The sequence below is a fragment of the Megascapheus bottae genome, chromosome 20 (assembly GCF_031878675.1).
Source record: "Megascapheus bottae isolate mThoBot1 chromosome 20, mThoBot2.hap1, whole genome shotgun sequence".
NCBI lineage: Eukaryota > Metazoa > Chordata > Mammalia > Rodentia > Geomyidae > Megascapheus > Megascapheus bottae.
The window spans coordinates 201,884-221,231 of NC_143528.1; the positions used below are offsets into that span (position 1 = coordinate 201,884).

Genomic DNA, 19,348 nt, shown 5'->3' on the forward strand with positions numbered 1-19,348 from the left:
AAGTCTCACATTCCCAATGGGCACAGTAGAGTTCTTGGGGCCCTCCGCAGCTTGAGTGGTCATCAGGCCAAGGGCAAATATAAAAAGGACAAAATGCACAATTGCGGAGTTTTGGGGCAAACTCCGAGGAGAGCACGGGGATGCTTTTTCCTATCTGACATAGATTAAGACTTAATTCTGGAAACCAGGGGATTTGGGGTCCAGCACGGGTAAGGAGAACCTGTCGTTCTTTAGTTATTGGGTTCTCAATTACCCATTCCTAATTAAAAGGGGTGTGGGGGTTAATATCAGACCTGCCATAGAGAAGGAGCAAGATGAAAATAATCATAAAACTTAGTCCAATTTTTAGTCCAACTTTTTCCTTAGGCGAATGCGCAACGGCTGAGTCAGATGCTTGGAGACCTCCCATGTCTCACCACGGTAGTCTTCCTTCAAGGCAAAGGGGTCCACTGGTTTGGCGTGTGAATAATGAATCCAGGTGGTGATTCTGTCTACCTTGAGGGCCGTGGGGGTAGTCAGCAACACGACATAAGGTTCTTTCCAGCGTGGCTCCAAATTTTTAGAGCTGTGCCTCTAGATAAGTACCCAATCACTGGGTCTAAATAAATGGGGGTTTGGAACAGAAGCTAATCATAGAGAGTTTAAGTTGGGGCTATACGTGTTTATGCACAAGCTGTAAAAAATCAAGTTTGTTTAAAAGCTTCACATCCTCTAACTCAGTTAATAAATCTATTTGTAGGCTTGGAATAATAGGTGGGGGATACCCATACATTATTTCAAAGGGGGTAAAGCCTAACTGATACGGAGAGTTTCTTACTCTAAATAAAGCAAAAGGAAGAAGCTCACCCAGTCTGTGCCAGTCTCCAAGGCCAATTTTGTTAAGGTCTCTTTTAGGGTCCGATTCATCCTTTCCACTTGTCCTGAGCTCTGGGGCCTACAGGCACAATGCAACCTCCAATCTGCCCCAAATACAGAAGTTATTCCCTGACTTACTTTTGAGACGAAAGCTGGTCCATTATCTGATCCTATAGTGGATGGGAAGCCATACCTGGGTAGAAGTTCTTCCAGGATCTTCTTGGCTACAACAGTCGCAGTCTCATGCTTTGTGGGGTAGGCCTCAACCCATCCTGAAAAGGTATCTACAAAAACTAGCAAATATCTGTATCCAAACTTTCCTTGTTTAATTTCTGTAAAGTCCACTTCCCAATACACACCTGGCCTATCTCCTCGGAGACAGGCTCCTTTTGATAATGGCTGATTAGGGGCATTTGTCAGTTGACAAGCCTTACAGTTTCTAACAAGGTCTTCAATAAGTTGATTCCCTTGTCTGATCTTTACGTCTTGCATTCCTCAAGTTCCTATGTGGGAAGCTCGATGGATTTTTTTAAGGACCTCTTTACCCAGTTTTTGTGGCAATATAAGCTTTCCTTCACAAGTTCTCCACCAATCCTTATTGCCTTCTCTATCTGGGGGTTTATGAGCCATGGGAATTTTTGCTATCCATTGCAAGTCTTCTTGTGAGTATTGGGGCATGGGGGGCAATGCCCTGGCCCTGGGTCTATTAAAGTCGATACTTCTGTGTTAGTCTGGAAGGCTGCTTCCTTGGCCGCTCGGTCAGCCAAGTTATTTCCTTTGGTCCCTGCATCAGTTCCCTTTTGGTAACCAGGGCAATGCACAATAGCAATCTTGGTAGGCCCCCAAAGAGCCTGGATAAGACTCATAATCTCATATCGGTTGTCTGTGTAGATATTTAGTTTCTTTCCTTTTACCATCTGCAAGGCCTTGGTTAGAGCCACTAGTTCTGCTTTTTGTGCAGACGTCCCTAGAGGGAGTGCCTCTGCCCACACTATCTCAGTGTCTGTAGTAACTACCGCACCTGCGTACCTCTTTCCTTCACAAATGAAACTGCTTCCGTCCGTGAACCAGGTGTGGTCTGCATGCTGCAATGGTGAGTCCAGCAGGTCTGGTCTAAGGCTGTGTGCTTGGGCCAGGATTTGCTAGCAGCTATGCAAAGGTGTTTCCAAATCTGGGTCTGGTAGTAAAGTTGCTGGGTTCAAGGCTGTAGGTACGCAAAAACTGATTCGCATGGGGTTAAGTAATAGAGTCTGGTAATGAACCATATGGGCATTGCTCATCCACCGGTCAGGTTGTTTTAGCACTTCCTCTATAGCATGTGGAGTAGCCACAGTTAAATTTTGGCCCCAAGTCAGTTTATCAGCATCTTTCACTAGGAGGGCTTCTGCCACTATTATTCTTAGGCATGGGGGCCACCCAGAAGCAACAGGGTCTAATTTTTTTGACAGGTAAGCTACCGGACGTTTCCAGGGTCCAATTGGCTGCGTAAGCACCCCCTCTGCTATCCCTTTATTTTCTGCCACAAACAACATGAAAGGCTCTTCTTGATTGCCTCAAAAATTTTCTGCCTTTGTTCAGTCCAATTGAACACAGGGGAGTTTTTGGAGGCCTCATAAAGGGGTTTGGCCAATTCAGTGAATCCTGGTATTCACAATCAGCAGAAGCTTGCTATTCCCAGAAACTCCCTGACTTGTCTGGCTGATGTTGGTGTAGGAATTTTTAACACAGTCTCTTTTCTGGCTTCAGACAGCCATCTCTGTCCTTCCTTTATATATATATCCAAGGTATTCTACCCTCTTTTGGCATATTTGGGCTTTCTTTGCTGATGCTCGATACCCTAATTGCCCCAGTGTCATCAACAGCTTCTCAGTTCCCATAATGCAAGCTGCCTCATTTTCTGCTGCCAACAGTAAGTCATCTACATATTGGAGCAAACTCACATCAGGGTTTAGGGTACGATATTCATTCAGGTCTTCGTGTAGAGGTTCATCAAAGATGGTGGGTGAATTCTCAAATCCCTGGGGTAGTCTAGTCCAGGTCAGCTGCCCACTGACCCGGTCATGCCATTCAAAGGTGAAATATGGTTGGCTTTTAAGAGCAAGAGGAAGGCTGAAGAAAGCATTCTTTAAATCAAGCACTGTATACCACTGGCACTCTGGTGGTAATGTGCTAAGCAAAGTATATGGGTTAGGCACAGTAGGGTGGATGTCTATTACTCCCTTATTCACTTCCCTTAGATCTTGAATGGGCCTGTAATCATGGGAGTGGGGTTTCTTGATAGGCAACAGTGGAGTATTCCAGGCTAATTGGATAGGCTTCAAGACCCCTAGATTTAACAAACATCTGATATGAGGGGTAATGCCTCTCTTTGCTTCCAATGGCATGAGATATTGGCGTATCCTGACAGGATTTGCACAGGGTTTGATTTCTACAAAGCCTGGGGGGGGCGGTGCTTTGCCAACCCCATTCCTCCTGTCTCAGCCCATGCTGTGGGGAAACGTGTCAACCAGTCATGTCCTCTGAGGGTGCCTCAGGTGTTTTATACAACTGATATTCTTCTTCCAAAGCAGTTGTTAACAAAACTTGTATGAGTTCACCTTTGGCACTCGTAAGGTGTGCCCCTGTCTCGGTGAAATGTACTTGGGCTTTCATTTTGGCAAGGAGATCTCTGCCCAATAATGGGTATGGACAATCCAGGATTACCAGAAAGGAGTGAGTCATTTTTCCGACTCCTAAGTCAACAGTTCTCCCGGTAGTCCAAGCATACAGTTTTGATCCAGTAGCTCCTCGCACCCATGTGCGCTTTTCAGACAACGGACCACCTGGTGCCAGGAGCACAGATTTATCAGCCCCAGTGTCTACCATAAATTGGACTGGTTTCCCCTCCACTTTGAGAGTTACCCTAGGCTCTGGGAGGGGACTGAGCCCCATCCCCCCTAATCACTGTCTTCCTCCTGAGTAGCCAGGATTGGGGTGTTTTTGCCTCCTTGGGAGTTCCTCTTCCAGTTTTTCTTAGGGCATTCCTTTGCCCAGTGCCCTTCTTCCTTACAATATGCACACTGGTTTTTCCCTAATAATCTTCTTTTATTTTTCTCTTCTTGTCTACCAACAGTAGCTAAGAATACTTGCTCCATTTGCCTCTGTTGTCCGTCCAAAATCCTTTTTACCTGTCTTTCTTGCCTTCTATCTCTCTGATCCTCTCCTGTCTCTCTCTCTCTCTCTCTTTTCTTTCCCCTTTCTGCTCTTTGGTCTCCCTCTTGTTGTACACTTTTTCTGCTACTGCTACTAGTTCTCTTAGTCCTTTCTCACCTAGTCTTTCCAAGGACTGCAATTTCCTCTTAATGTTGGGTGCTGCCTGATTGATAAAGGCTAAAATAATTGCCTGCCTGTTTTCTTCTCGTTTGGGGTCTGAAAGCTGCCATGATTCTCTCCAGATAGGCCGCTGGACTTTCAGTAACTCCCTGTCTTACATCATAAACTTTGGCCATATTAGTAGGCTTGCCAGCTGCAGCCTTGAGACCTGCCAACAGAGCCTGGCAATAGACTCGAAGATGCTCCCTACCTTCTGCCTCATTGTAGTACCAGTTGGGGCGTTGGGATGGAAAAGTGGCTGCAATCAAGGCAGGGTCTGTGGTAGGGTCTCCGGTAGGGCCTGGGACCAGCCTGCGGGAATTCTCCAGGATTCTGTTTTGCTCCTCTGTCGTGAACAGAACTCCCAGCAGCTGCTGGCAATCATCCCAGGTGGGCTGGTGAGTGAAGAGAACAGTTACTAACAAGTTAATTAGGTCTTGGGGATCCTTCGAAAAAGGGGTGTTCTGGGCTCTCCAATTGTAAAGGTTGTTAGTAGCGAATGGCCAGTAGTGAAAACGTTGGTTGCCTTGGGCATCCGGGGGTCCTATAGGACTCAAGGGCAAAGCAATGGTAAATCGGCCTGTGGGGTCCCTGCGCGTCTACTCCGTGTGGAGCGAGCCGAACCCTCACTTGAGCCCTGTGGATCTGGGGCCGCAGCTGCTGCCACAGGTTCCGGTTCTTCCAGAGCTGTTGGAGGTATATAGAGTGGGGGAAAAAGTTCAATTTCACTAGTGCCTCCCTGTAAAATGGTGGGGCAAGTGGGTGTCTTCTTGATCCGGGTGGTCAGAACAGTTGAATTAGAAACCTGTGGAGGTAAAAATAATCTTACCCAGGGGTAGGGTCCTCCTTGTTTTTCCACCAATCCCCTCCATGTAATTATGTAGGGAATCTGGTTTGGATGCCCTGTGTGTGGGTGAAAGATGACCTCTTGCACTCTCTGAATGGTGGCTAAATCGAAAGTTCCACCAGCAGGCCATCCGACCTTGAATGTAGGCCATTCGGTGGAGCAGAAAGTGACCCACTTTTTCCTTTTAATTATTACACTATTGTTACTAGCAGTCTTTTGCCCATCTTGCCAATGTGCAAGGGTTAGATCTAGGGGAGAAGAGGTGTTATTCCCCATCTTAAAAATGAAAAAGAAAAACACGCAACAAGTAACAATTAACAGATTTAGAAGACAAGTTTCACAGAAAGTTCCCGGGACCAGGCGGCGCCCCCTGTCTCTCACTAAGGAGTTGCCTGAGCACACTTCACTCAGTGTGTTAGACGGATACCTATTTGGTGCCCCCAGACGGCTCTGGGTCCGGAGACCCTCTGCCCAGACGGTGATCTGGACGTCTCCTGTTCCCTCCAGGATCACTGTCCGGGCCCGTCTACCCCAGTGAGAGCCTGCAGTTACAGATGCGACTGACCGCTACAGAACCGAAAGTAAAAGGACGATTGACGCAGACAAGAGACAGACAAGACTGTGAGCGCTCTTACCGATTGGGAGGCACAAACCTTTCGTACTCCTGGGGGTCCCGGTGGGGTTCCTGGGGGATCCCGGATGAGCCCCCCAGATGTTATGCCCAGGAAAGGGGTCCCCCAATGAAGACCACCGAGATCGAGGAGTCTGAAATGCAACAGCAAGGATTTATTGCAGGGTACCAGCCTGGCCAGGAACCCACCCTCCGGGGAGGATGAGCTACTTGTCACATTTTTCACAGTCCTTTTAAAGGCAAAAACCACAAACTGGCTGCTTAGGCAAGCAAGAATGACAATCTCAGGTTCAAACCACAGGCATGTCAGGCACTTCCTACTTACATTTTTATGCAATTGTTAGCAAAAAATCATCAAGCAATGTTACAAAACTGTTTAGTGAGCATCTTTTTCAAGCCTAATGGAAGGGCCTTATGAAATGTAGAACTTGACACTTATTTATTGAGAGAAAGTATCTAAGGGGGGCTTAGAGAGAGTTTTGGCCCCCCAGATATATGTTCTCCACCTACCTTGCCCCACCCCTGGAAAAAAATAATATGCCTAATTTTTTCCTCTCATTTTGTCTTTGATTCTACAAGTATAATAGTTAAGTTTTTTTTCTCTAATTCTTTTTTTGGTCCGTTGTGGCACTTGAACTCTGTCCCTGAGCTCTTCATCTCGAGGCTACTGCCCTACCCCTTGAGCAACAGCACCACTTCAGTTTTCTGGAAGTTAATTGGAGACTTTAGTGCCTGGGCTGGCTTTGAACCTTGATCCTCAGATCTCGGCTTCCTGAGTAGCTAGGATTACAGGCCTGAGCCGGAGCCCACCTTTAGTTCCCTTTATTCTTTAGTATATTTGTGTTCTGAGAAGAAAATATGGTATATATGAGCTTTTACTATAAAATTAGGTAAAACCCTAACATTTCAAAAATACTCCAAAATGGGCTGTGACTTCTGGCCTAGTGATAGAGTGCTTGCCTAACATGCACCAAGACCCTGGTTGGATTCCTCAGTACTATATACGTAGGAAAAAGTCAGAAGTGGTGCTGTGGCTAAAGTAGTAGAGCTCTAGCCTTGAGAAAGCCCAACGACAGATCCCAGGCCCTGAGCTCAAGCCTGGGACTGGCAAAAAAAATGCTTCAAGTGAAAAGTCTTCCTCTTCTAAACCTCAACTTCTTTCTTCTTCTTCATTATTTATTTTTTGCTAGTCCTGGAGCTTGAGCTCATGGCCTGAGCACTGTCCTTGAGCTTTCTCAAGGCTCGTGATCTACCACTTGAACCGCAGCACCACTTCCTACTTTTTCTGTGTGTGGTACCTAGGAATCAAACTCAGGGTTTCATGCATGCTATTTACAATCCCAGCCCCAAACCTCAACTTCTTGTACTTACTAGATAGATGCTCTGCATTGGAGCCACACCCCAACCTGGCCCCAAAATACAGCACTTCTTCATGTTATTTTAAACCGTAGTCATCTTCTGTTCACTGTTTCCTCAGGTTAATGCTCATATTTAGCTTTATACTGATGAGAATGCTGTACTGTACGCCTTTAGTGTGCTGTTATTCTCTCACATTTTTAAGAAAAAATTTTTGGTCATTTATGAGGCTTGAACTCAGGGCCTAGCCACTGTAAGTGAGACTTTTTGTGTGCAAGGCTAATAATGCTCCTCCACTTGAGCCACAGAAGTGACAATGTGTATCACAGAAGTAACGATGTGGCTCAAAGTGGGAGAGTGCTAGACAAAAAAAAAAGGAATTACCTTTGACCAACTTAAGACATAGAATTAACTTTGACCAACCCCACTTTTCAGTTCATCCCAATGCCCAAATGGGGATTATTGTTCTGACAGATGGTTTCAGAGAAAACAGCATGCAGATGTAGAAGTCATCCTTACAGAAAAGAAAGGTTGGGGATTACAAGCTGCCAAAGATCTCCCTTCGTAAATTCTGTTGTAATCACCTTTTCATTTCATTTCATTTCATTGGATAAGGTTAGATGTTTCATAGAAGATGAATTTTCTCTACTGAGCTTATTTGTAACTACTGTACAGACTGACTACATAGAAGCTACTTCGTTTAAAGAAGTATTGAGTGAGAGAATAAAGTAACAATTCTGTCTACAAGAATAGACGTTTGTTATTGGTGACAGGTGTGCACATCCTTTCTTTCTCAGTTACTTTTGTTCTCTTGAATTTGAAGTCATTACAAGTTTTTGCTATGGATCCCCAGTCTCTGGAGCCAAAGTTACAGGTATAGGGGCATACTTGTAATGTCATTTATTGGGGAAGTGGTGGCAGGAGAATCTTGAATTCAAGGCTAACTCTGGCAAAGTTAGCAAGACCTGGTCAAAGAAACAAAAGTGTTTAAAAGAGTGTAGCTCTATTTGGTTATCTGAAATTGGATAGGGAACGGGGGAAAACAAGATGAGGGGGGGAGGGGAGAAGGGAAATGGGGACCATGACATGTGAAAGGGTATCAATGTGTGGGAATTAAGGCATCATTTATCTGGCAAATATCATGTAACCCTTCTATTAATTACAATAAAAAATATATTTAAAAAAAAGAGTGTGGCTCGAGATGGTAGAGTGCTCACCTTGTATGGGTTTATCCCCTAATGCCACTAAGAACGAAAACCAGAGAGCAATCCCCCTCCCCAAAGAAAATATCGGGGTCAAAATGTTATTAGTGCATATCAGATTACATTAAGGTTCAACTGGGTAAGGATAGATGAGTATCTAAGGTAGTCATTGAAGAAATTTAAAGTATACATGATAAATCACTCAAGCATTTGTTTAATGATGCAGCATGACCCCAATCTAACACATAACGATGCATGACATTGAAAGGCTTGTTGTTTCTGTCATATTTCCTTTAAATACCAAATGTCTTTGTTTTTTTACTTGTGGGATACTAGAATTTGAACTCAGGGTTTCATGTTTGCTGGGCAGGTGCTCTACCGCTTGAACCATGCCCAGCCCTTGTGGGTTGCCCTCTCGGACGCCCACGTGGCGGGGCAAAGATGGCAGCAGAGCCCACAAGTAATGACACAGACCCAGAGATCATGACTCTTGGTGCAGGTCTGATCTTTATTTCACAAACGTGCCCGCTAAATACAGATCGAGTGGTCGCAGCTACATCATCAAACAGGGAAGACCATCAGCCGATGGTGTCCAGAGACACACCCCACTTGCTCCAGGTGGGTAGGGCCAGGCGCCCTCTAGCTCCTGCTTGCAGTCACATACACAAACTTGTGTACATGATTAAGGGCAGAGGTTATTCCCACAAACCCCAACCCTTTTTACTGCGGTGATTTTTAAGATAGAATGTTGCTTTGTCCATATTGGCCTGGACTGCAGTCTTTCTACTTGGTACTTTTTTCTGTAGGTAGGATGACAAACGTGTACTACCGTGTCCCAATTTTCTGCTGAGATATGGGGATCTCATGAACTCTTTGCCTACCTGGCCTAGAACCATAATCCTCATTATCTCAGCCTCTTGTGTACTACTGGTGCAGCTGTTTCTTTTTAGATGAGATTTTTAGGGTTTTTATAGCCATATTGTCCTCAAACCCCAGTCTTCTTGATATCCCCCTCCTGGAGTAGCTAGGATTACAAGGTGTGGACCACTAGTACCTGACCTGAATTTCTTATCTAGGGCATGTTTAATTCTTTGAAAATTGCTTTATTTTTTATAAAAGAAGATTTTTGTTGTCCTTTGGCCTTGTTAACCATGTTGTCTTTGCTCTCAGATCCAGGTGGGCCGGGGCTCTTTCCTCCCTGTGACAGCTTGCCGTCTCTCACCTTCTTCTAGGCAGACTCAGTGAGATCCTCCTCCTTCCTGGGAAAGCCCAGGGGACGATGCCAGCCTCAAACACGAAGCTGAGGTGGGCCTGGGAACCCCCACGTACGATGAAAACCCCACGAAGTTGAGCACGACTCACGCTTCATGGTCGCACCAGAGCCTGTCATTCTGTAAGATCACCAGCTGGGACGGTTTTGGGTTTCTTTTCTGTTTCTTTTTTTTTTTCTACCCAGCTTGAGCTTTCTCTAGTCAGGCACACTCTACCACTGGGCCACACTCCTGGCCCTGTTTTATAGTTTAGACGAAGAATGCCAGGCACATTTCCACTGAGAAACTAGAGAGTGAAGGCCTATGAGTTTGAGGAAAAGTTTAGAAATTTGGATGGTTGGGGAGGTTTGCCACGACTGGGACTTGAACTCGCGCTTACAGTTCCCTTCTTGGCTGGAACTGTACTACTTGATCCATACCTCCAAACCATTTTTTCGCTGACTCTTTTGGAGATGATGTTTCATAGACTTTTATTCCTGGGCTAGCCTTTTGAAGGAGGATGCCCTGGACACATTCTCCCATGTAGCTGAACTTATAGTCGTGAGCCACAGGCCTCACCAAGAGTGCAAAAAAAAAACAAAGCAAAAAGCCTTAAGAGCATTTTGGAATGCTCAAGCGCTGCTCTTCTGTTGCCATCCACAAGGTAGCAGACTTGACCCACCTCCTAAGCTCACCTTAGCCAACCCAGATAGTTGAGGTACAAGCAGGCATGTATCTGCTCTGAGGCTGCTATTGGGGCACCATTGGGTAAGTGACACCCGTTGCCCACCTGAGACAATTCTAGCTCCATCTGACATGGGATGTAAATGGAGGTGGCTGAGAGAATGGAAGGCGAGTGAGGAAAGGCAGTCAGGTCGTGATCTCCCTCTTCCTTATCCAACCAAGGAAGCCATGTTCTTTCCTTCTGTAGACACGGAAAAAGCCCAAGACAGCAGAAGCGGACACCTCCAGTGAGCTGGCTAAGAAAAGCAAAGAAGTGTTCCACAAAGAGGTGGATCGTCTCTGAGCTTTTCGGCTCAAAGCTAGCGCCTTAGCACTCCGAGCCACGGCCAGCCCCGGTTCTGGTTTTCTGGGGGTCCCTCGGAGTGAAGAGTCTCACACACTTTCAGTCCTGGGCTGGTTTTCAACTGTGACCCTCAGATCTCGGCATCTGAGTGGCTAGGATGACTGGTGTGAGGTGACAGTACCCAGCCGGGAGGAGATCATTTCAGCAGGCTGTATGGCCAGCTCAGGTTCCTGAAGAAGCAGCGTCTCCTCTGCCCCTCTGCCCCTCTCTGCCCCCCACCCTGCCCACCACCCTCACTACCTGGCCTAGAAGCATGATCCTCGTCATCTCAGCTTCTTGTGGACTCCTGATGCAGCTGTTTCTTTTTCGATGAGATTTTTGGGATTATTATACCCATATTGTCCTCAAAACCCAGTCCTCTTGATATCCCCCTCCTGAAGTAGCTAGGATTACATGGTGTGGACCGCTGACACCTGACCTGAATTTCTTATATATGGCATGTTTAATTATTTGAAAGTTGCTTTAGTCCTTGGCCTCATTAACCACGTTGTCTTTGTTTAGGCACATTTTTTTTTGGCCAGTCCTGGGCTTGAGCTCAGGGCCTGACACTGTCATTGGACTTTCTCAAGGCTAGAGCTCTACCACTTTAGCCTCAGCATCCCTTCAGGCTTTTTTCTATGTATGTGGTATTGAGGAATCAAACCATGGTCTTTGTGCTTGCTAGGCAAGCACTCTATCACTAGGCCAAACTCCCGGCCAGATCCATTTTTTTAATAACATGTTATTAAAGTTTACCTAATACTTTACATTTAAAAAATTTCTTTGACGCAGGACAGAACTTTGGACTAGCGCACAATGAAGCCTTTGTTTACATTGGGCCTACCAGTAGTTGAAGTCATGAGTGAGAAGGCCTTTTCTTGGTTTTGCAGGAATACTTTGTCCTAGAATACTGTGGAAGAATACTTGACCACAAGGAGTTTAAAGCTCAAGTAAAGGAATATGCTCGAAACAAAAACATCCACTACTACTTTATGGTCCTGAAGAATGATAAGGTAAGGGGCATAGCTGTGTTTGCTTTGAAATCAGTTTTAAAAATTGGGGGATCTACTACTACACTGTTGGTGGGAGTGCAAACTCATTCAACCACTATGGAAAGCAGTGTGGCAGTGCCTCAAAAGGCTAAACATAGAACTCCCCTATGACCCAGCAATTCCACTACTTGGCATTTATCCAATCATCCAGAAACAAGGGCATACTAAATCCACTAGCACAACAATGCAGCACTATTCACCATAGCAAAGATATGGAACCAACCTAGATGCCCCTCAGTTGATGAGTGGATCAACAAGTTGTGGTATTTGTACACAATGGAATTCTATGCTGCTGACAGAAAGAATGATATCGCCCCATTTGTTAGGAAATGGAAAGACTTAGAAAAAATCATATTAAGTGAAGTTAGCCAGACTCAAAGGAACTTAGGCTCAATGGTTTCCCTCATTTGTCATAATCAGTAGAAACCTTGGGCTCTACTAGCAGAGATCTGCAATAGAGCAAAATCTTGATACATAAGGCCATATAGTAAGAAGCTAATTGAAAGGACCTCCAGGATATTGAAACAAAAGCCATATAATGAATGATTGTTGTCCTTAATGTACTATGTTGTCTCTCATCTCCTTTGCTGTCCCTTGGTTATCTCATATTGGTATAGTATCTCACTTTGTTATCTGATATATTGAATTCATTTGTATTTGGTTATTTGAAATTGGATAGGGAAGGGGGGAAAACCAAGACGGGTGGGGGGTGTGGGGGGGGAGGGAAACGGGTACCAAGACATGTGAAAGGGTATCAATGTATGTGAATTAATGCACCTTCTATCTGGCAAATATCATGTAACCCTTTTACTAATTACAATAAAAAATAATTGGGGGATCTGAAGGGGTTTTATAACTGATTTCTAAAATGAGACAGGAGCCAGAGTACTATACAGTTTTAAACAGTCTCTATTACAAAAAAGATGGTAAGCCAGCACTGGTGGCTCATGCCTGGCTACTCAGGAGTCTGAGATCTAAGGAGTGTGTTTGGAAGCAAGCCTGGGCAGGGAAATCTATGAAACTCTCATCTCCACTAAACTACCAAAGAGGCTGGAAGTGCAGTTGTTGGCTCAAGTGGTAGAGCACTAGCTCTTGGGAAAAGAAAGCTCTGGCCCAGTGTCCAGACCCTGAGTCAAGCCCCAGGACTGCCACAAAAGAAGATGGAAGAGGGAAGTAATTAGGTTTATATGTCAGCATAAACATGTATGTTTCGTGTCACAACTCTTAAAAATTTCTTCTGACAGTCTGGGAATGTGGCCTACGGTTCAATTCCTCAGTACCACATAAACAGAAAAGTCCTGATGTTGCACCATGACTCAAGTTGTAGCTAGCCTTGAGCAAAAGGAAAGAAAATCACTGATGACCTCCAACGTACATTTCTAGGTTGTATCCATCAGTACCCAAAATAAGAATAGAAATAAATTTAAAAATGTTGTGTTGCAAATAGTAGTGTTAGATGAAAGCTTGAACTTGGCGCCTGGGCTCTGTCTTTGGGCTTTCATTGATTGATTATTTATTGTTGGGGTAAGGTGTACAGGGGTTACAGTTACATTGGCCAGGTAGTAGGTGCATTACTTCTCACACATTAATACCCCTTCTATTTTGTCCCTATTTCCCTGCCCCAGCCCCTACCAATCACATTGTTTTCCCCCTTCCCTTTCCTATTTCAAATAAACAAATAAACATATATACAATATACCAAGGAAGAATGTCAGATACTGTCGTTCTACTACTTGAACCATAGCACCACTTCCAGCCTTTTCTGTGTATGTGGAACCCAGGAACTGAACCCCCAGGGCTTTGTGCATGCTAGCACTCTACCACTAGGCCTTAGTGGAAAGCATGTTTCAAGAGAATTTTTTTAGTAAGAAAGTGACATATTAATGGCATACTTTTTTTGACACCAGTTTTGTGGCTTATGTACCAAGGTATCAAACCCAAAGCTTCACACATGTTAGGAGAGCACTCAACAATTAGGCTACACTCCTGTCCATCTGTCCATCTGTCCGTCTACCCATCCGTCCATCTGTCTGCCCGTCTGTCTGTCCTTCTGTCTTTCTATGTGTCCATCCTTCCGTCTGTCCATCTGTCCGTCTGTTCGTCTCTCTGTTCATCTGTCCATCTGCCCGTCTGTCCGTCTGTCTAACCGTCTGTCTTTATGTCTGTCTGTCTTTCTGTCTGTCAATGTGTCCGTCAGTCCTGTCTGTCTGTCCATCTGTCTCTGTCTTCCCATCCGTCCATCTGCCTCTCAGACTTTCCAACTGTCTGTCTGTCTGTCCGTCCTTCAGTCTGTCTGTCTGTCCGTGTGTCCATCTGCCCATCTACCTGTCTGTAAGACCATCTGTCTGTCCATCCATCCATGAATCTGTGTGTCTTTTTGTCTGTCTGTGTGTCTCTCATACCATGTGTCTATCTGTCAGTATGTCTATCTGTATGTCTGTCTCTCTGTCTGTCCGTCCGGCCATCCATCCGTCCGTCTGTCCATCCGTCTGTCTTTCTGTCCGCCTGTCTGTCTCTCTGTCTCTAAGAACTTCCGTCTGTCCATCTGTCAGTCTATCTGTCTGTCAGTCTATCAGTGTGTCTGTTGGTCCTTCCCTCCATCTGTTGTTCGTCTGTTTGTCTGTCCATCCTTAAGTCTGTCCGTCCATCCATTAGTCTGTTCATCCATCTGTCAATTGTCTGTCTGTCTACGTGTCCATTCGTCTGACCGTCCATCCGTCCGTCTGTCTCTGTGTCCTCATGACTGTCTGTCCGTCTGTAGGTCACTCCGTCCATCCGTCCATCTGTCTGTCCGTCCCTCTGTCTCTCCGTCTGTCACCTGTCCTTCTGTCTGTCCGACACTCCATCTGTCTATCCATCCGTCCATGTGTCTGTCCGTCCCTCTGTCTCTCCGTCTGTCTCTCTGTCCATACGTCCACCTGTCCTTCTGTCTGTCCGACACTCCATCTGTCTATCCATCCGTCCATGTGTCTGTCCTTTCCTCTGTCTGTCTGTCTGTCTCTTTGTCCTTCCGTCTATCCGTCCGTCCGTCCATCTGTCTGTCTTTCTGTCTGCCTGTCTGTCCGTCCATCTGTCAGTCTGACTGTCTATCTGTTTGTCTGTCCATCTATGTGTCTCTCTGTTTGTCGGTCCATCTGTCTGTATCTCTGTCCATCTGCCTGTCCATCCTTCTGTCTGTCTGTCCTGACATGTCTGTCCTTCTCTATCTGTCCTTCTCTCTGTCTGTCTGTCTGTCTGTCTTTCTGTCTGTCCATCTCTTTGTCTGTCCGGCTGTCTATTTGTCCGTTCATCTGTCTGTCTGTCTCTCTGTCCGCCCATCCATCTGTCTGTTCTTCCGTCCATCTGTCTGTCTCTCAGACTTTCTGTCAGTCTGTCTGTCCATCCTTCAGTCTGTCGGTGCTTCAGCCTGTCTGTCTCTCGGTCTGGCCACATCACTGTCTATTTCCATGTCTGTCTGTCTGTCCATTCCTAGGCCCGTCCATCCATCCGTCCATCCCTGTCTGTCCGTCCGTCCATCTATCCGCCCATCCATTTGTATGTCCATCCATCCGTTTGTCTGTCCATCCATCTGCCAGTCCGTCCGTCTCTCTGATTGTCGGTCTGTCTGTCCATCCATCCTTCTGTCTGTCCATCTGTCCGTCTATCTGATCGTCCATCCATCTGTCTGTGTCCATCCATCCATCCATCCATCCGTTCGTCTGTCTCTCTCTCTGTCTTTCCACATGATTGTCTCTCTGGCTATCTGCCTGTCCATAGGACCCTCCATCCATCTGTGTGTTCATCCGTCCATCTGTCCATCCATCTGTCTGTCCACCCATCTGTCTGTCCATCCTTTTGTCTGTCTCTGTCCATTAGTCTGTCTCTCAATTTATCCATGTGTCTGTCTGTTCGACCGTGTGTCCGTCTGTCTGTCCGTCGGTCTGTCTTTGTGTCTGTGTACCTGTCCATCCATCTGTCTGTTCGTCTGTCCTTCTTTCTGTCTGTCCATCCATTTGTCCATTCGTCCATCCATCTATTTGTCTGTCTGTCTGTCCATCTGTCCATCTGTTTGTTCGTCTATGTATGTCTGTCCATCTGTCCATCTGTCTGACCTTCCTTCCGTCTGTCCGTCTGTCCATCTGTGCATCAGTCTGTCTGTCAGTCCTCCATCTGTCTCTCCATCTGTGTGTCCATCCGTTCATCTGTCTGTCTCTCTGTCAACCTGTCCGCCCATCTGTCTCTCAGTCTATCTGTCTATCCGTGCATCAGTCTGTCTGTCCATCTGTCGGTCCATCTGTCGGTCTGTGTGTCCGACCATATGTCTGACAGTCCATCCGTCTGTCTGTCCATCCGTCCCCATGTCTGTCTCTCTGTATGTCTGTCTGTGTGTGTGTGTGTCTGTCCGTCTGTCTGTTCATCAGTTTGTATGTCTGTTGTCAGTCTGTTTGTCCATAATTCCGACTATCTATCTGTTTGTCCGTATTTCTGTCTTTTTGTTTGTCTGTCCATCCATTCATCCATCTGTCCATGTCTGTCTGTCTGTCCATCTGTCCATTTATCTGTCCATTGGTCTGTTCGTCTGTCTCTTTCCGTCAGCTCCTATGTCCGTCATCACTCTGTCCATCTGCCTGTCTGTCGGTCCATCTGCCCATCTTTCTGTCTATCTCTCCGCCTGTCTGTCTGTCTGTCTGTCTGTATGTATGTCTGTATGTCCGTCCATCCGTCCATCTGTCTGTCTGCCTGTCCTTTCATCTGTCTGTCCATCCATCTGTTCAACCAATTTCTGAGCGTCCATCCATCTGTCTGTTTGCCTGTCTGATTGTCTATCTGTTGATCTGTCTGTCTATTTGTATGTCCATCCTTCTGTCTGTCTGTTTATCCGTCCATCAGTCTGTCTGTCTGTCCGTCTGTCTGCCCGTCTGTTTGTCTGTCTGTCCACTGTCTATTTGTTAGTTCATCCATCCATCTCTCTGTCCCTCTGTCCATCTGTCTGTTCTTCCATCCGTCTGTCTGTCTGACTTTCCATCTGTCTGACTGTCAGTCTGTCTGTCAGTCTGTCTGTCCATGGTTCAGTCAGACTGTTGGGCCTTCAACCTGTCTGTCTCTGTGTCTGTCCGCATGACTGTCAGTCTCCATGTCTGTCTGTGTATTCGTAGGACACTCCGTCCATCTGTCCATCTGTTCATCTGTCTCTGTCTGTACGTCCACCCATCTGTCCATGAATCTGTTTGTCTGTCCATCCATCCATCTGTCCACCTATCTGTCCATCTGATTGTCCGTCTGTCCGTCTGTCCATCCATCTGTTTGTCCGTCCGTCCGTCTGATCGTCCATCCGTCTGTCAGTCTGTGTCCGTCTGTCCGTACGTACGTCTATCTCTCTCTCTCTCTCCGTTTGTCTACCTGACACTCTGCCTGTCTGTCTTCCCCTCCATAGGACTCTCCATCCATCTGTCCATTTGTCTGTAAGTCACTCTGTCCATCTGTATGTCCTGCCTTCTCTCTGTCCTTTCTGCTGTCTGTCCATCTGTTTGTCTGTCTGTCCAGCTGTCTGTCCGTTTGTCCATCTGTCTCTCTGTCCGTCCATCCATCTGTTTGTTCTTCCATCCGTCCATCTGTCTTTCAGACTTTCTGTCTGTTGGTTTGTCCATCCATCCTTCAGTCTGTCGGTCCTTCAGCCTGTCTGTCTCTCTGTCTGTCTTCATGTCTGTCTGTCTGTCCAGCTGTAGGACCCTCCATCTCTCCATCTGTCTATCCATCTATCTGTCTGTCTCTCTGTCTGTCCATCCATCTGTATGTCCATCCATCTGTTTGTTCATCCATCTCACTCTCTCTGTCCATATGACTCTCTGTTTGTCTGTTTTTCTGTCCGTCTGTAGGACCCTCTGTCCTTGTGTCCGTCTGTCTGTACATGTCTCTCTGTCCGTCCAACCATCTGTCTATCCATCTGTTTGTTTGTACATCCATTTGCTGTCTGTTCATCTGTCTTTCCTTCCATCTTTCTGGCCATATGTCTGTCTGTCCACACGTCCGTGTGTCTGACCGTCTGTCTGTCTGTCTTTCTCGGACTGTGTGTCTAGGTCTGAGTTTGTGTCTGGGTGTCTCTGTGTCTGGATGTGTGTCAGTCTCTTTGTGTGTCTGTGTCTCCATGTATCTGTCTGTGTGTCTGTGTGTCTCTGGATCTGTGTGTATGTCTGTGTGTCTGTTTGTCAGTGTGTGTGTCTATCTGTGTGTCTGTGTGTGTGCCTGTGTGTTTCTGTGTCTGTCTGTGTGTCTGTCTCTTTGTGTCTGTCTCTTTGTGTGTCTTTGTGTTTGTCTGTGTGACTGTGTGTGTGTATCTGTCTGTCTGACTATGTGTCTGCCTGTGTGTTTGTGTGTGTGTGTGTGTCTTTCTGTGTTGGTGTCTGTGTGTTTGCATGTATGTCTGTGTGTGTGTGTCTGTCTGTGTGTGACTATGTGTCTGCCTGTGTGTTTGTTTCTGTGTGTCTGTGTGTCTGTGTCTCTGTGTCTCTGTGTCTGTTTTTCTGTGTGTCTGTGTGCCTGCCTGTGTTTCTGTCTCTGTGTCTCTGTGTCTGTCTGTGTGTATGTGTGTGTCTCTATGTCTATGTTTTTTGGGTGTCTGTTTTCGTGTCTATGTCTGTGTGTCTGTCCCTGTGTGTGTCTGTGTGTCTTTCTGTGTGTGTGTCTGAATCTTTGTGTCTGTGTGTCTGTCTTTTGTCTGTTTGTGTCTCTGTGTATTTGGGTGACTGTGTGTATTTTTTGTGTATGTCTGTGTGTGTCTTTGTGTGTGTCTGTGTGTGTCTGTCTATGTGTCTGTATGTCGGTGTGTGTTTCTGTGTGTCTGTGTTTGTTTTTCTCTGTGTCTGTGTGAGTGTCTATATGTCTGTCTCTGGGTTTGCCTGTATGTACTTGTCTGTGTGTCTGTGTGTCTCTCCTTGTGTCTGTGTGTGTGTGTTTCTGAATGTCTGCGTGTCTGTTTGTGTTTCTGTGTCTGTGTGTGTGTTTGTGTGTGTTGGTGTCTGTGTTTGTCAATGTGTGTTTCTGTGTCTGTGTGTGTGTCTGTGTGACTGTGTGTCTGTGTGGGTGTCTGTGTCTGCATGTCTGTCTGTCTGTTTCTGTGTCTATGTGTCTGTGTGTGTGTTTGTGTGTCTGTATATCTTTGTAGTTTTTTTTGTCTGTGTTTGTTTCTGTATGTGAGTCTTTGTGTCTGTGGGTCTGTCTGTGTGTCTGTGAGTCTGTGTGTCTCTCTGTGTTCCTGTGTGTCTATGAGTCTGCCTCTGTGTGTCTATGTGTTTGTGCCTATATCTCTGTCTGCCTGTGTGTCTCTCTGGTGATTTTGTGTGTGTGTGTGTGTGTGTGTGTGTGTGTGTGTGTGTGTGTGTGTTTGTCTGTGGTTTTGTGTCCGTGTGTCTGGGAGTCTGGATGTTTCTGTGTCTGTGTTTATGTCTGTGTGTGTGTCTGTGTGTGTTTCTGTGTGTCTGTGTGTCTATCATTTTTAAAAGCTTTCATTAGGGCCTGTGGCTTGAAAGTTCTTGTGATACTTGGCTGGTATGAATTTTAGGTGCCATTTCTTTGTCAGTATCACGTTTATGTTGGTTTTCAATGTGTAGAACATCTTTGAGAATTTTTTGGAATGCTGGTTTGGTTGCTACATAATGTTGCAACTTTTCCTTGGAATGGAAGGTTTTTATTGTTCCCTCAGTTATGAATGAGAGCTTACCTGGGTACAGTATTCTTGGTTGGTAGTTATTTGTCTTAAGGG

At 45.9% G+C, this 19,348-nt stretch overlaps 1 protein-coding gene across 1 annotated transcript; it reads left to right on the forward strand.

The window, feature by feature from the left end:
• Positions 1–8,683: 8,683 nt before the first annotated feature.
• On the forward strand, positions 8,684–19,147 carry LOC150049033 (uncharacterized). Its single transcript, XM_090354226.1, has 8 exons — positions 8,684–8,860; positions 11,449–11,571; positions 14,266–14,419; positions 15,835–15,981; positions 17,667–18,189; positions 18,423–18,469; positions 18,670–18,744; positions 18,801–19,147. Exons 1-8 carry the CDS (start codon positions 8,684–8,686, stop codon positions 19,145–19,147), a joined length of 1,593 nt encoding a protein of 530 aa, XP_090210352.1.
• Positions 19,148–19,348: the final 201 nt, after the last annotated feature.

What these genes read in the sequence shown, in the direction of transcription:
- LOC150049033 (XM_090354226.1), top strand. Translation starts at nt 8,684, where the DNA reads ATGGCAGCAGAGCCCACAAGTAATGACACAGACCCAGAGATCATGACT. An exon ending in GTCCGTCCCTCTGTCTCTCC is followed by an intron (nt 14,420 to 15,834) that starts GTCTGTCACCTG and finishes TCTGTCTCTCAG; the next exon opens with TCTATCTGTCTATCCGTGCA. An exon ending in CTGTGTGAGTGTCTATATGT is followed by an intron (nt 18,470 to 18,669) that starts CTGTCTCTGGGT and finishes GTGTCTGTGTGG; the next exon opens with GTGTCTGTGTCTGCATGTCT.